This window comes from Formica exsecta, unplaced genomic scaffold (assembly GCF_003651465.1).
Source record: "Formica exsecta isolate Colony F162 unplaced genomic scaffold, ASM365146v1 scaffold191, whole genome shotgun sequence".
NCBI classification, from domain to species: domain Eukaryota; kingdom Metazoa; phylum Arthropoda; class Insecta; order Hymenoptera; family Formicidae; genus Formica; species Formica exsecta.
Window position 1 is genome coordinate 1,608,681 of NW_021849211.1, and position 15,500 is coordinate 1,624,180.

The 15,500-nt window shown below is 31.3% G+C and overlaps 2 protein-coding genes across 4 annotated transcripts in view; one reads left to right on the forward strand and one right to left on the reverse strand.

Moving 5' to 3' along the window:
• LOC115233936 (hemicentin-1-like) overlaps window positions 1-10,884 on the forward strand; it is a 21,087-nt gene extending 10,203 nt beyond the window's left edge. The window contains exons 4-6 of the mRNA XM_029804590.1: window positions 3,823-3,950; window positions 8,549-8,717; window positions 8,918-10,884. Coding sequence (XP_029660450.1) covers window positions 3,823-3,950; window positions 8,549-8,717; window positions 8,918-9,024 — 404 coding nt within the window. The 3' untranslated portion in view covers window positions 9,025-10,884. The remainder of the gene's footprint in view (window positions 1-3,822; window positions 3,951-8,548; window positions 8,718-8,917) is intronic.
• A 530-nt stretch (window positions 10,885-11,414) lies between these two features.
• LOC115233932 (probable cytosolic iron-sulfur protein assembly protein Ciao1) lies at window positions 11,415-14,916 on the reverse strand. 3 transcript variants are annotated; one of them, XM_029804587.1, is made up of 5 exons: window positions 14,698-14,913; window positions 12,337-12,732; window positions 12,121-12,229; window positions 11,873-12,037; window positions 11,415-11,783 (listed from the first exon to the last, which is right to left on the reverse strand). In XM_029804587.1, the coding sequence occupies exons 2-5, from the start codon at window positions 12,718-12,720 to the stop codon at window positions 11,515-11,517; spliced, it is 927 nt and encodes a 308-aa protein (XP_029660447.1). In that variant the 5' UTR covers window positions 12,721-12,732; window positions 14,698-14,913; the 3' UTR covers window positions 11,415-11,514. The 3 variants fall into 3 exon arrangements, with proteins under 3 accessions (XP_029660447.1, XP_029660446.1, XP_029660445.1); XM_029804586.1 differs by lacking the exons at window positions 11,415-11,783; window positions 11,873-12,037; window positions 12,121-12,229; window positions 12,337-12,732 and adding exons at window positions 12,818-13,617; window positions 13,805-14,266 and having other exon boundaries at window positions 14,698-14,916; XM_029804585.1 differs by lacking the exons at window positions 11,415-11,783; window positions 11,873-12,037; window positions 12,121-12,229; window positions 12,337-12,732; window positions 14,698-14,913 and adding exons at window positions 12,818-13,617; window positions 13,805-14,278.
• Between the last annotated feature and the right edge of the window lie 584 nt (window positions 14,917-15,500).

A 15,500-nucleotide genomic window follows, 5' to 3' on the forward strand; every position in this document is an offset into this window, starting at 1 on the left:
ATCTTTCGCGTCTGAGTTTTTGCTCGCACTGCTCGTCCCTATTTCGTTAGCACCGTTTTTTATATTTCACCGGCACAATCTGTCTCTTTGCTGCGTCCATGCGTAGGTAGTTGAATTACGTTTTCATAGAGCAATGTAAATTTTGCACGTCCCAGCCTTATACACACTAGCGTTAATTTTTAGGGAAAACTTATTATCTTGAATGACAAATTAATACAAAAATCATTACTGAAATTCTAGTATTTAATATCATTTGTGAGAAAGAAAAATATGTTTTGAATTTCAACGGTATAATCTGCAGCTCTACGTAGATAGTTAAAATATATTTTTATAGAACAATGTGCATTTTCCACGTTATTATATATAAGATTATACATTAATTTTAAAATTAATTATTTCAAAGGAGGAGTTAATGCAATGCAAAAATTTTTATATCTAAAATTATTTGGAAATTATTGAAAAAAGAAACATCTTTTTTATTCTCATTGGATACATTTTAGTACAATATTTAATAATTATTTATTAAAATTCAATCGAGTCATATTTTAGTCATGTTAATACATGAATATTATTATGTAAAATTAACTTTTACATGCGTGTGATTTTAATGCGTGCTCCTTCTTATTATTATACGTCATTGTATGTTGATCAGAAAAGTACATTCGATACATCGCTTTCGAAGAATTGTGCACTTAGAGACATTGAATGTACATATTGACAATTTCAAAATGGATTTCTGAAAGCTTAAGATTATTTGCTTGTGTGACTTTTCACGGATGGTAGTAAATTGCATGCCATAATCACGAGGAGAAAAAGGAAAGAAGAAGCACGAAGAGAGATCTGATGTTATGATGGCTAGCAAAAGTATGCGAAAATGTAGAAATTTGACGTAAGTTGATAAATCGATCTTTTCACTTTAGTATATAAGTGTATCCCGCTTGGGAATCACATATATATACAAATATTCCTTCGTACTTCACATTGAAAATGCATTTGTAGAATGTAGGAAAAATATATATAGGTCGATATGCACGCGAGCAAATCTTCATGAATACTGAAATGAAGTGAACAAAGAGCGCTATAAATTATTTTAGTCACAATTAACATAAATTAAATTGCAATATAATGATTTTGTTCCATATCATAGTATATCCAAAAGTATACATTTATTTTACATATTTCCTTTCTTTCAATTGGACATCTCTTATTTTTTAAAGCTAAAATCAAATATGCGCTTTTCATTAACGTTGGATCAAACGTAACTGCGCGTCATAGGAACAAAAGCCGCGTCACGGTTCTTGTGCCTGCACCTTTGCCCCTTTTCATCTCAACTTTAGTATGTCAGGCACGCGTGCAAAACTCAATGAAGCCGTTTTTATGGGAGAATACGCATTTTCATTCTACGTGTTCGGTATTTCAATATCGACCGCGTTCTCGCTAATATAATACGTTCGAACGCACACTGCGTTTATGTAGAATGTAAATCAATCATGTGTACCTTTCTTTCTATGCGGTGAAGAGCACGATCCATCGAATGTTATCGACAAAATATGAAATTTACGTTGAAATCAGAGACATTGTAATCGGTATGAATTTTTTAGTGAATTCGATTCTTCATGTGCTATAAAGGAAAATAAATCTTTCGCTCGTTTCATTGTCGGAGGATCATTTTTTACACGTTCGTATTGAAATTCAAATCCATTTACATGATTCGGATCGCAATCCCTTTAATCGATCGAATTGTGGGTACTCATTCTGGAAGCTCAGCTGTGCGAATTACAAACGAGCAAGGCATGAACATCTGACGAAAAGGGTGCGAGGGGTGTTCTTTTTTTTCCAGGTGTCATGGGTGAGACACAGGGATATCCATCTTCTCACCGTGGGCGTCGAGACATATACATCGGACCAGAGATTCGTCGCGTTACATTTTCCGCACACGGAGGACTGGACGCTACAAGTAAAATACCCTCAACGACGAGATTCTGGCACATACGAGTGTCAAGTATCCACGACGCCGCCCATAGGTCATTCCATGCTCCTTTCTGTCGTCGGTGAGTTCTACCTCTCTCTCTCTCTCTCTCTTGTTTCTCTTTTCATCTTGTTTTTCACCGCACGAGACCGTCGTGCTGATTTCACCGCGACGCGGAAATTCATACTATATCTGTTTGCTTGTTGGAAGCTTAATGTGCACCGCACGTGCATCGCGATACTCACGGAATTTGCTGCACCACGGCGGTTGATTCATTGTATGACTTAATCATTCGCGGGAAATGTTTCTCAATGGGACACGCACACACACATACGCGGCTCCTAGATATTTTATTACTATCTTGTCTTCACGATCTGCTTCACATCGCGTCGACGAATTCAACCGGAAGAATTAAATTATCGCGAGGAGATACGGTTTATGAAATCGACTTCTTCCTTTCCGTAAGATTTTTACGAAGCTCGTTGAAGTTTGTACGAAGCTCGTCAGACAGATTGCACAGTTTCCGGGAACTTCGCGAATTACAAATTTCTATCATTATGCATGCTCGCTTGTTCTGCGGATAGTAACTTTAATCAGCTTCTATAATCTTGAACTTAATATTAACTTAATATATTAACTATTTAATGTCAATCTTCCTTAAAGTTCAGATTCATATAGAAATTAATCCAATATTTAATATTATATAAAAATTGACTATCAAAAATATTTTGCGATAAATCTTTTTTTAACGTTCTGATAACAGCAATTATTATACAGAGAGATAGATAGATAGAGAGGGAGAGAGAGAGAGAGAGAGAGAAAGTATAATTTTTCACGTTAGTGACACATTAATATTAATCTTTATCCGTATTATTATTATTATTAGAAACATTTGGTATTATATGTTTGTTTATATATAATATTGATGTTTTCAATCATAATATCAACGCAATAAGCAAACAAGTAACAAATAGTTTAACATGTCTATAATTTATCCATTAGTGATAATTAACCTTAATTTTTATAAATTTTTATTTGTTAAATCTGTTAAAAAAATACTATTTTTTGTCATCAAATTAAGTATTGTAGTGAAATAATATAAAATTGCAAAATATATTGCAAAAAAGAGTAAAAGCTTAATTTAAAAAAAAAAGGAATAATTAATTAATGCACGGAGATATGTACAAATTCAATTTCATTATTTTTTTTATATCTGTTTAACTTTTATTTATTTTTATTAACTTACTATATGCCAATGGTTTTTAATTTTATATTCGAACGCACTGCAAAGGAAATAATAAGTCATGTAGAATAATAAATGTAATTGAAAAATATAAATTCTTTATGAATCCAGAATATTCGCTTTTTTCATGGCTATCATGAAACTTGTGTATGCGTCGGATAAATTACAACGTTTACATCAATATTGTAAAATTTTAAAATTTAAAGTTTAAAATGTCTATTAAAATTACTAAGGAAAATTGGCAGATAGGATCTCTTTTACAAACTAATATTAAAATCGAAAAAAAGCATGAAATTGACCTCTTATCATCATATGAATGTTTTTATAGCACGTACAAAGATAATATCCTTTAATTCTATGATAACCTAAATTGACAGAGAAACTAACAGGTTTAAATGAAACTAAATTTGAAAAACTAATCAAATTTCCGCCGTATTTCGCAGCAATTTAAAAGGAACAATACATCTATATTGATAGTAATATAATACTCTGTAAATTAACACAATTCTTGCGCGAGATATCCGATCAGATTATTTCTTCTTGCAGTTAATGATTTCGAAATAATAACTTTTTGTTTTATATATATATATATTTCTATCCTCACCCACAGAGCCTGTGACGATGATTATTGGAGAACCAGAAATGTATATAAACAAGGATAGCACTATGAATTTGACCTGCGTTGTACGACATAGTCCTGAACCACCATTTACCATTAAATGGACTCACAATAATGAGGTATGTTGCCATTAAGTGCAATTTTGTTTGACTAAATTAAAAGTGATTTCAAGAAGAAAGAGAAATGCCGATAAATTAATTTTCAATAATTATTTCTAAGATGTCACATAAAAGACATCAACTCTTAAATCCGCGTCTTTCCATTTCGCCGTGACTTCTTATCATCTCTTATTCGAATCGCGCTCACTCTATCCGTTCGGTGTGTGACGCGTTTTAAACAAGTTTTTAAGTTTAAGATTCCGAGTTTGCAGGAGAGAAAACTTTTAATTTTAATATTACCTGTCTAGAGACCGTTTCTCCTTGTTCAATTTTTAAATGTACGAACATCGCTGTAACTCCATCTCATTTCTCAACTTCAAAATCTATGTCTTATCCTTGTCTTTCTCCTTTGCCGCAAAAGTTTCTCCAGTGTGTGCTTCACTAACCCTGGGTCACATTATACAACACCTATTTCTCCGACCGTGTCTGTCTTTGTATCTTGTGGGCTTTTACTTAGATCTTATATTTCTACTTTCGAGCTCCACCGACAGTTCATCGTATTAACTCTCTCGCCGTTTTCGCAGTGTCTTCCATTTCTGCGCGAATATTACGCACTCGTTCCTTTTTACTGTACGTTTTCAATGTTTCACTATCATTTCATCGATGCTTACTCAATTTAACATTATAGAGTTATATAATAAATATGTATTTAGAAACATTTAGTTTAATTACTCATAGCTTTTGTTGAGTCAAATCTTTTATTTTACTTTTGACATATTATTTTCTAGTGCAACTTTTTTTATTGTTATTTATTATCTATTATTATATATAATAGATAATAAATAAGAGTGATTTATTCAAATTCTACTATTATATACTCTGTTTATTCTCTGTTTAATATCATTATAAATTTAATTATTCATCTTCCTCTCCTTTTCTCTTTTTTCTGCCATTTCTTTCGCTTCTTTTACGAGCAAATCCATTTTCTTTCTTTTTTTCACTGGTTATTTATCTCTTTCGTTCCCCTTTCTTTCATTCGAAGACTTTTTTTGAAATCCGATTATCGCAATCCTCACCTGTGGGTCCAAATCTTGCTCATCCGTCTGTCACGTTATTTCTTACTCTATTTCCCCAAGAATTTGACTTTCTTTCTCCAAACCCCTATCTATTCTGTAGCGCTCGATCCTGTAAGCTATCGTGTCACATACGCAGAGATTTTCTTTCGCGTACTTGCTCCGTCTCATCATTTGCTTTTTATCCCGTTCCGATGCTATTGCATCTTGTACTAGCCAATCCTATCTTGCGTTCGCTCGAACTCGGAGTAAAAGATTCGACGCATAGTATTTCTGCTAGCCCCGTATTTTCCGTCTGTCTGGTCGCACGCATTCCTTCTATCCCTATGACCCAGTTAATCCCGTCGTTTGTAGGGAGAATTTATGCCTGTTGCGATATGCAGCATATATAGCATAAATAATCGGTAAACGCACAATCACGTTACTGTCTTGTTGGTATAATTTATTTCGCACAAACATCAATCTCTGTTAACTTTCTCCATTAATGCATCCCTAATTGCATGAATTTATCATTATCATACATCATAATTATAAACTAAATTAAAATATAAAAATTGAAAGTACCAACACGCGCAAAGATTTAACAATCAGCGACGAATAAAATTACCGCTGGCGAAAAACCAAACATCAGTGGTATTCGAGCGAATTTCCACTTGCAGCACTTCCACCGACCTGAGCAATCGGTATTATCCACGGTGTAATCCGTTTTATATATCCTCATTAAAAAAGCTTACATAAGATCAACCTAATTCAAGAAGGCTATACCGTAGAAAAAAAACTTTACTTTGGATTATTCTTTGACTTCTGAATATCTTCAGATAAACATTTTAACTCGAAAGAATCATATTGAAATTTATTGGACTTTAAAAATCTCGATAAAATGTGCGTCCCGGTATGACCTCTCTGTCCGAAATAATCTTTTTTGAATAAAATAAAATGTAAACTATGTAATTCGAAAACAAACAATGTTGGATTTAACTAATCCTTGCAACATTGTTCACATATATATCAAAAAATATTTTTATATTAATTAAAACTAACGGTTATTGTATTGTAAGGTAGAGTAGAAAAATGGCATTATATTCACAGAGAATCTTGCAATGATATTGGTACGATGTAGTATTCTCTTGCGGATTACAACAAATGTATAGTATATATAGTATACAGAAAGTACAAATATTTGTGCTGAGTGTTGTGGATTTGATATTTTAAATTTTCCAAAATTTCAGAATTTTTGACATTTTGCGGTCCGCCGACAGCACTCAGCTCGTCGGCATTGTTACATTGGAATTTACTGGCGGCATGCAGTTGTAGTAATGACATGTAGACGTTGATGCGCGCTAGATCAGCTCTTACGCGAAATATATTATATTAACATTATCCATTAAAAGCGCAAAAAATTTATTCCTATATTATATTATTTACTACATTTATATTAAAATTAAATTTTAAATTAAACCAAAGTTTAATGGAAGTTAAATGTAACTGTCCCTTATTTTTTAAATATTTTTGTGTGTTTAAGTAATTGGTACATAATCGGTCATGCGGAAAAATAAATTTATTCATTGACATTTCGGCTCACGAACCTGTGGCCATCCTCAGGAAATGAATAAAGAACCGCAACCTATTGCAATTATCCTTTAATAAACATTAAAGGTTTATGATATAGAATATGAAATGTCAGTAAAACCCTTTAAAGGAACAGATTTATTCATTGACGTTTCGGTTCACAGACTTGTGGTTTTTCTCAGAAAATGAATAGAGAACCGCAACCTATTGCAATCACTTCTTAATAAACACTAAAGCTTTGTGGCATGGAATGTCAGTAAATTCCTTTTGAGATATGTAAAAATAAAAAGAGCTATTGGAAATAATATCAGTCTGATTAAAGAAGAAACGTATATGTAGAGATGAAACGTACATATAAATGTAACAATATTATACATCTATATGCAAAAAAAAATGATAAAAACGTATATATGTATACATAGATATAGGTTTTCAATAATAATTTATTTAAAATAGTCTCTCTTTTTGTATGTATAATAGCTTATTGGAACTCAATTAAATGCAAAGGCCTGTTTATAATTGAATTTTTGTTTTGATTGAAAAAGATCTGAATGAATTATATCTGATTGTGTAGCAAAAGAAAACGAATATAGAATATTTTGTTAACAAATGACTAAAAACGAATGAAATATTTGTCGTTTTAGTCTGTGGAACAGACAACGTACGCAGATTTTTTCAAATTTTTGCATGAAACACGCACACGTAAAACCATGCAGAATTTTTCATATCTTAGACCATTTCAGAGATATTTGCATGTCACATTTTTCGCGCGAGTTCGAAATATATAAATCAATCCGATCTGTTATGTTACGATATTAAAGAGACACAAGCTGTTACCTATGGACGAAAGCTTTCGATAAATTAATGTGCGATACGTAATTGCAATATGCAATATATAGATATGTGATATGTTGCGATAATAATTAGATATCGCGTTGCAAATTTGTAGCACAAAAATATAATAATCAACGTGATTTGATCAAAAAATCTATTTTTGCCTTATTGAATAGACAATATAAGACGAATAAAATACTTGCTTTTAAACTGCAATGTAGCGATTGCCAAAACGTAACGAGAAAAATTAATAAAATTAAAATTAATGAAATTAATGGAAAAACATTAAATTAAAAGCAGAACTCAAAGGAATTATCAGATATCGAAATATGAAGCTAATACTCAATATAAACTGTATCAAAAAAGAAATAAAATATATATAAGAGAGATATTTAATTAAAAGCATATTTAATTGAACATAAAAAAGATAAAATATCCAGTTGCAGTTATATTTTAGGAGTTGTAATATCTTCTCGGAAAGCTTTGAAAGTTTTTGAAATCCATTTTGCAACAGTGACATATAAATCGTTTATTTTGAAAGTATTGTAAGTTCTGCTCTCTAAAACATTATGAGTCTCAGCGAAATACAGACATAAACTGATATCTGCTATTATCGATTTTACCAAAGTTTCCGGGACTGGATTTCCACCAGTTTACAAACCAGGAAATGCGATCGAGTCAGAATGAAGGAGAGTTTTACGCAGTTTTTAATTCACAAAGAGGAAATATATTCGTAAAATATAAACATAATGGCGTATACGCGGTCATGCAAAAATATATTTAATTAAATAAATTCACATGACAAAAAAGTTTCTGTAATTATTATTGCAGGGAATTATATTGCATTGTAATTGTATTATGATTATTGTTATATGATTTAGGATAATAATAAAACTCGCTAAAGATTGATTTCGCATCTATTATACATTCATATTTAGAACGAGAAAGATCCAGTTATTTTATTAAAATAATTTTTCCTCATAAGCATTGCCAATCAGTATCGCTACAGATTTTTTCAACTGAAAATTAATCAATCATTTAATTAATAGATTTCCTCGTCGGTTCGACGAACGCTATTGTTTATAAACATTGTAGGAAGAAATTTAATTAGAATAACATTTTTCCGGAATCTGCACGTGACAGGCGATCAATTATGACAGTCCGAGAGGAGGGGTATCGGTTATCACGGAGAAGGGCGAAGTAACGACGTCGTACCTTTTAATTCAACGTGCTCAACCAGCGGATAGCGGACAATACACCTGCCATCCCAGTAACGCAAACACAAAGACAGTCTTAGTTCATGTACTTAATGGTATGTATACTTCTTAATCTTATAACGCACCTGCTATTACGTTGTTATAATGTGTGTACAGCCGCTTAATATACCTAGTGGTTTTTCTCTATGCAGCTCCGATTATCCAAAGTGTACTGCGAAAAATAAATACTTCCTCGCAAAACTGTTATTTAAAAAAAAAGGAAATATTATATAATCTCTTCTTCTGATTCTCGCAGGGGAACATCCGGCTGCGATGCAACACGGCGGGCAGCTAAGATTAGCCAATTTACCTTTTGTAATGATCTCGACCACGCTTCTGACCTTTTTGAATCATCCTTATTAGATGTAGAAATGGACCATTATAAATGTTAGTTTGAGATATTCCTTTCAAATTTATTTTTTTCGCTTTTTTGTCACTTGATTCTCGAGAAAAGATAGCGCATGAATATCTATTGAACACTCTATAGAAAAAAAACTCGTATGAATAAATGATCGATAAAATAAACTGCAAGTTGAAAAGCCTTTTTACGATAAAACGCGTGACTTATTACTTTTTTATATTTGTTTTAATATATTGTATGTTTGAATATAAATATTTAAAATGTTGCTATATCATTCTTTATCATTTTTTGTTATTAAATATTTTTAAATTGAATTGTTTTTTCATAACTAATATATTTTTCAATAAAATTTTTCCTGTTTTTTTTTTATATTATATATATTCTTTATAGACTTATAAACATCACTTGTACTATCTACGTCAATAAGAGCGTACCTCGCAAAAGTTTATAGATGAATATAATAGACGAAAAAAAAGTTTTATCTTGAAACGGAAGACATCCATTAAAAGAGATATAAGGACGAAACGGGGATAACAATAAATCAAAAAAAGTGACAGAATCATCTTGCAACAATAAAAGATGTAAAAATTAAAAACGAGGAAACAGATTTTCGTTGTTACTAAAACACCGTTAAAATGTGATCTGGGTGTGATTGGGTGAAGACAGGGTAACGAAAATCGGGTATATTTGTGAAAATAATTGTCGATTATTTAATTCGGAAAGCTCATATCCGAGCAGCAAGTAATGTTAAATTTACTTTATCACAGTTTACAAGACAATACGTTGTGCTTGCCAAAAAAAATGTATACATGTTACTGTTAATAAACATATATTAGACATTTTAACATAAAGATATGTTAAAATTTATCATTATGTTGCGAGGACATGTACGAGAATATATATATATATATATATATATATATATAATACGATGTAAAGCTGCGCTAAAATAAGAACACACTAAATAATGCATGACTGAGCATGTCATGTTGAAATAATGGGGTCATTCACTTGAACGATACAAGTTTTTAAGACACAATTATTTCTTAACGATTATCTCCAATACAAAAAAAAAGATTTTGATGAATTTCTGTTGTGTTTCGTAACAAAATTATAAAAAATGCATTTTTATGACCATCAAATATGAATATCGTTCTACGATCATGTCAGAATTCTATTGATCGGACGACATATATATATTTATTCATTCTAATAACACCTTATTTTATATTAAACATTTATTTGTCAGCAAGAATTTGCATTGTTTCGAATGACTGTTGTAGCTCTAATGCAAAAGCGATAAGTAACAGAAAAGACCATAATATATTATATAATTTTTTTAATCTGTCGTGATTATGTATAATTACATATAACGTTTGAGATTATCGAAGAAAGTTTGGCCCTGTTTGCTGTACGATATCGTATATTGTACGGGTATCGACATGTAATATATCTTCACATATTTTATGTAATAAGTTATGTATGAATATATAATATGTCGTGTGTGCAAAAACAACAAACCATAAAATCTGGATAATCATGTAAAAAGAAACACAAATCCGCTTGGTTCTTATATAATGTTAGATTATATATCTTAAAAACTTTGTTTGTATAACGAGAGAGGAGAGACAGAGTTAAATAAACGGTTTGAGATTTACAGCATCTTGTCCTCAGGATATGCCTGTATATCGTTGCCGCCGTGCAAATTAAAATTAGAACGTCAGTATATGTGTGTATCGTGCGTTTCGCTGCGTAACTATTTGAATTTATATGAACAATTTGGGACAGTCATGTCTACTTCTTAATTTGACCGAATCTAGATAATAGCTAATTGTTATTTCGTGCAAATAAATCTATTATAATTAAACCATACGTATCAATTATGTGTCATTTAAAGTATATATTGCCGTTTTCTTCTTATTTCGAGTGTAAATAACATATTCGCAAGAACTGGACAAAGACGTTTTGTGTAGATTTATTAATATTAAATTAAATTTGAAATAATTAACAGATAGAATGTTTTAATTAAGAATCACGACGTCACAAGATTAAAGTTCTCGATCAAAATAAATATGTATACAATGTTGCACAGTAAGATTTTTCACACAATGAAACTTTTTTTTTATGTACATAATACAATATTCAAGTATTCTTAAATAAACTAGATTAATATAACAAAAATAAAAAAAGGTATTCGTTTTTATTTCGTTTTGTATGTAACCGGAACAGAAAACCCGCGTTTTAATTAAAATATTCTGAAAATATTTTTCTTACCTGCATATTGTATGACTTCAATATGTTATTTATAAATATGCCAGTTTTAGTACACGATTCATTGAGTTTAAATAAAAATCGAAATAATTTATGTTGTCAATAAAGAATTCCTTTCATATGAGGGATACTGCTTGTAATTTATTCGTAATCGATTCTTACATTAAACAATGGAGCAATATATTCTGTCTCATATGTATCGAGTATGGTTTTGTAACAACTCATACAGTTTGTAATGGATCCCTGTCTGCTTCAGATAGACACACTTTGACAGATCCTTGTAAAGCAAGTTCTAATATCGAAGCAAATATCTTCATAAAACCACGTTCCGAATCAGAGTGATTTGTTAATATAACATGGATCCCGCGATGTACGGCATCTAATATATCGTGATGCAACATTTCACCCGTAAGATACAAATCTGCAGAGACGTCTTTCAATACCGAGACGCCCGCTCCGGCACATAGTGCAACGCTATTAATATAACCATCTAAAATATCATAATCATATAAAGTAGTGATTATATACTTTCATCAAATTTTTTTTTAAGCGATATAAATTATTTTTACTAAAACTCACCTGCACCATGTGCACGTGCTAATCTTACGTGTTTCAGATTTGTATGTTGCTTTACTAAATTCACCGCTTCGTCGATAGATATCCGGTTCTTCAAGGTGCATAGTCTTCCCATTCCATAAGTCGTATTATTCGCATCCGGCTGAATCGGCGTCCTCTTCTCAAACTCTTAAAATGGTTTTTATAAGGGATAAGATATTAACATATTAATAATTGACTCATTGTCAGATGTAATTTTTTTTTTTTTTTACCGAAAGCTTGCGCTAACCAGTCATTTACACCGCCTTGTACGGAATCAAAACTGGTGTGCGGAGAGAAGACAGCGATTTTATTTTCTAGACATCTTGCCACTATTCGTTCCTATTGTATATAGATATAAATTAAAAATCTCGATAATTTTCTAACAATTTTACAGAGATGATATTTCTAACAATCTATATTTTCTAACTATCTTACAAAGATAGTACCTTCCAAGATCGAGTTGTAATAGACTTCAATGGAATAAATATTAATGGATGATATGTGATGATTAAATCAGTTTTTAATTCAATGGCTTCATCCATAACATTTTCGGTTAAATCATTCGTCAGTAAAATGCATGACACATTTTTGGGTTCTGTGGGTTCAATCAGTAATCCAACGTTGTCCCAGGGAGCTGCGAGCGAGGTATCCGCAAACGCATTTATTTCTTTCACAATATTTTTCAAAGGTATGCCAGTTCTATCTCCTGCGATGTTACTCATTGTACGTATCGTTCTATACTGTTTGATATATTTGTACTCTTTAATATATCTATATCGTAAGTAAAAAGTATTGCGAAATAATCCCACGTTGTATAAGCGCTTTAACATTTATGTGCAACCCTAAAATGAAGATGTGACATCAGATGATATATGATTTATTACATTTAAAAATGATATCAAGGACATAAAATATAATAATCAGATATTTAAATACATTATTTATTTATAGAATTTGTTACAAAATATCTGTTATTCAATATCTTTATAAAAATGTAAAGATATTGAGTAAAGACTGTTGAACATAAAGAAAATGATATCCTTTTTGGCAGCATTTTTGAAAACATTGATTCCCAATTTTATAATTTATTATTCACTATTTTTGGATCTCTCTATTTAAATAAGAAAGATAAAATTGTATTGCAAATAAAACATAACTATATCTTTGTAGTTTTATTCTTTATAATTGTAAAACCATATTTTCACTAAACTATCATCGCTTGCAGAGGCAAATTGTCCAGGAATTGTAGGATTCCACTGAACACAGTTAACATCTTGAGCATGTGCATTGTCCATTGAATAAATCATTGTAAAACTCGGCTGATGTGGATCACAGTCACTATCCTCCTTAAATATTCTAATTATGTCGTCGCCACATGCAGTCACTAATAAACCCGTAATCTTACACCAGTCAATGTCGTAAATAGTTCTGGTATGATAGCCTGACAGTGTGCAAATACATTTCCAAACGGATTCATTGTTCGGCGTAGGAATGCCTGTTTCATTTTCAGGTTTGTATTCTCGCCATATCTTTACTGTTTTATCGTCACTGCAGGTTGCTATTCGATTACCAATCTTATCCCATGAGAGACTCCATACTGTAGATGTGTGAGATGATAAAGTTGCAACACATGACCAATCACTATCGGCCGCATCTTCTTTAAATATTTTTACTGTATTATCATAGCTTGCAGAAGCCAGAATCTCTTCATAGGGATGCCATCTCACCTGAAAAAAAAGTACACTCTTGTTACATATAAAAAATAAAAAATTTCCGTTTTATATATTAACAATTTCCATTTTATATATTAACAAAACAGATTGAAATTGATATTTTCTTAATTAATCATGAACAAACAAATCTACATTAAACCATAATTTTTCTTTTTCAACAGATGAACTTGCATAGACATACCTTTTTTACATCTTGAGTATGAGCATTAATGACAGCAGCACATTCATACTCATCATCGTTCACTTCCCATACCCACACTGATTTGTCGCGACTACATGTAGCAAGTAGTTGACCAGAGATTGACCAACTAACGCTTTTCACTTCGTTTTCATGCCCTTCTAATGTTGCATTACATTCAAATTGTCCTGACTTTCTATCCCACACTGCAGTAGTCGCATCAAAACTTGCTGATGCAATGTAATTACCACAGGGAGACCAAGCTAATTCTCTAATGGTTCTAGAATGTCCTTCGGTAAGGATCATTTTTGTAACCCATTTAAGCCCCTCTAATCCCCATATTATAATTGTTTTATCCTCGCCGCAAGATGCTAAATAAGCACCTTTAGGATGCCAGCAAACATTCCATACTCTGCCTCTGTGCCCAGTCAGAGTTTGCTTTAGTTCCAATGTATCCATTGCTACCTGCAACATCATAAGTTACCGCATGGAAAACGATATTTATTAAAATTATTTTGTTAATGAAAAAATATTTATATAATATAATTCATAAATAAATTATAGACTTTAAAAAGGAATTTTTTAAGCATATAAGATATTAAACATGAAAGTGACTCGTTAGGATACATTGGAACTAAAGAGCATAGTATATAATTCTCACATCGCAAATATAATACATGAAATATTTATTTTGTTCTTCCAACTAACCTCTTCACATATAGCAAGTAAAATTTACTTGTAATGTCAATATAAGCGTATGTAACAATAATGAATATAAGTATAGAATCATTTTGTTACATAAACACAATTGCATAAAAATTAAATAACAAAATACTCGATTAAAGTTATGTTTTTATTCTAGATAATAATGAAATCGAAAAGTGTTGTAAACCCACCGTTTTACGCAATCTTTAATAATGCTGAAGATATTTTAACAGATTATTAGTCACTAATATCTGTATGCGCACAAATTTCAGCTATGTAGAATATTTTGTAAAAAATCTGATAAAACGTGATAAAAGATATACTGATACAATTTGCAATCTCCGCCGGTTGTATATTATGTGTTGATTCTATTTATCGATAGATATGTAAATGTAATTTAACGAACAAACTGTCAGAAATTGTCACAGAGAGCGTTGTCGTCTGCTTACGTCATTCGCGCATGATCGTTGAGATTCGCGCTTCACAAAATCAAGGAAATTGCGTTATGGGTAAAATTTATATAGGATGTTCCAAAATCTCAGAGCATGTCCTTTTAATAGCAGATTCCCTGGCCAAGTTGGAATCGATGTTTTCTTAACGATGGAGAGAGGTCATTTTTTTGCAAATTTCTAATTTTTTCCATCATATATCTTCTTTTTCCACTGCTTGTAACTGAAAAACTATTGATGCCTCGACATTCTCGTTAAGGAAACATCATCTCATCAAATGGGCTCGAGAATCTGTTACTGAAAGGACATTCGAAAATTTTGAGACCGATTCCACAAAGAACATTACATAATATTTATAGATATCCCGCCATTTCCCAGTTATATATTTTCAATTCTAATTTTTTTAGGAAATAATAGAAAAGTAAAACAAACGAATTTTATTTTCACATCGACCGATTATAAATTTATACAAAATGTAAATCGGACGTGTAACTTGATAAAAATAATTTGCTAATAATTAATATTTCTGAAATATCGAGATTTAA

What these genes read in the sequence shown, in the direction of transcription:
- LOC115233932 (XM_029804585.1), bottom strand. Translation starts at nt 14,278, where the DNA reads ATGATGTTGCAGGTAGCAATGGATACATTGGAACTAAAGCAAACTCTG. An exon ending in ATACTCAAGATGTAAAAAAG is followed by an intron (nt 13,618 to 13,804) that starts GTATGTCTATGC and finishes CTTTTTTTTCAG; the next exon opens with GTGAGATGGCATCCCTATGA.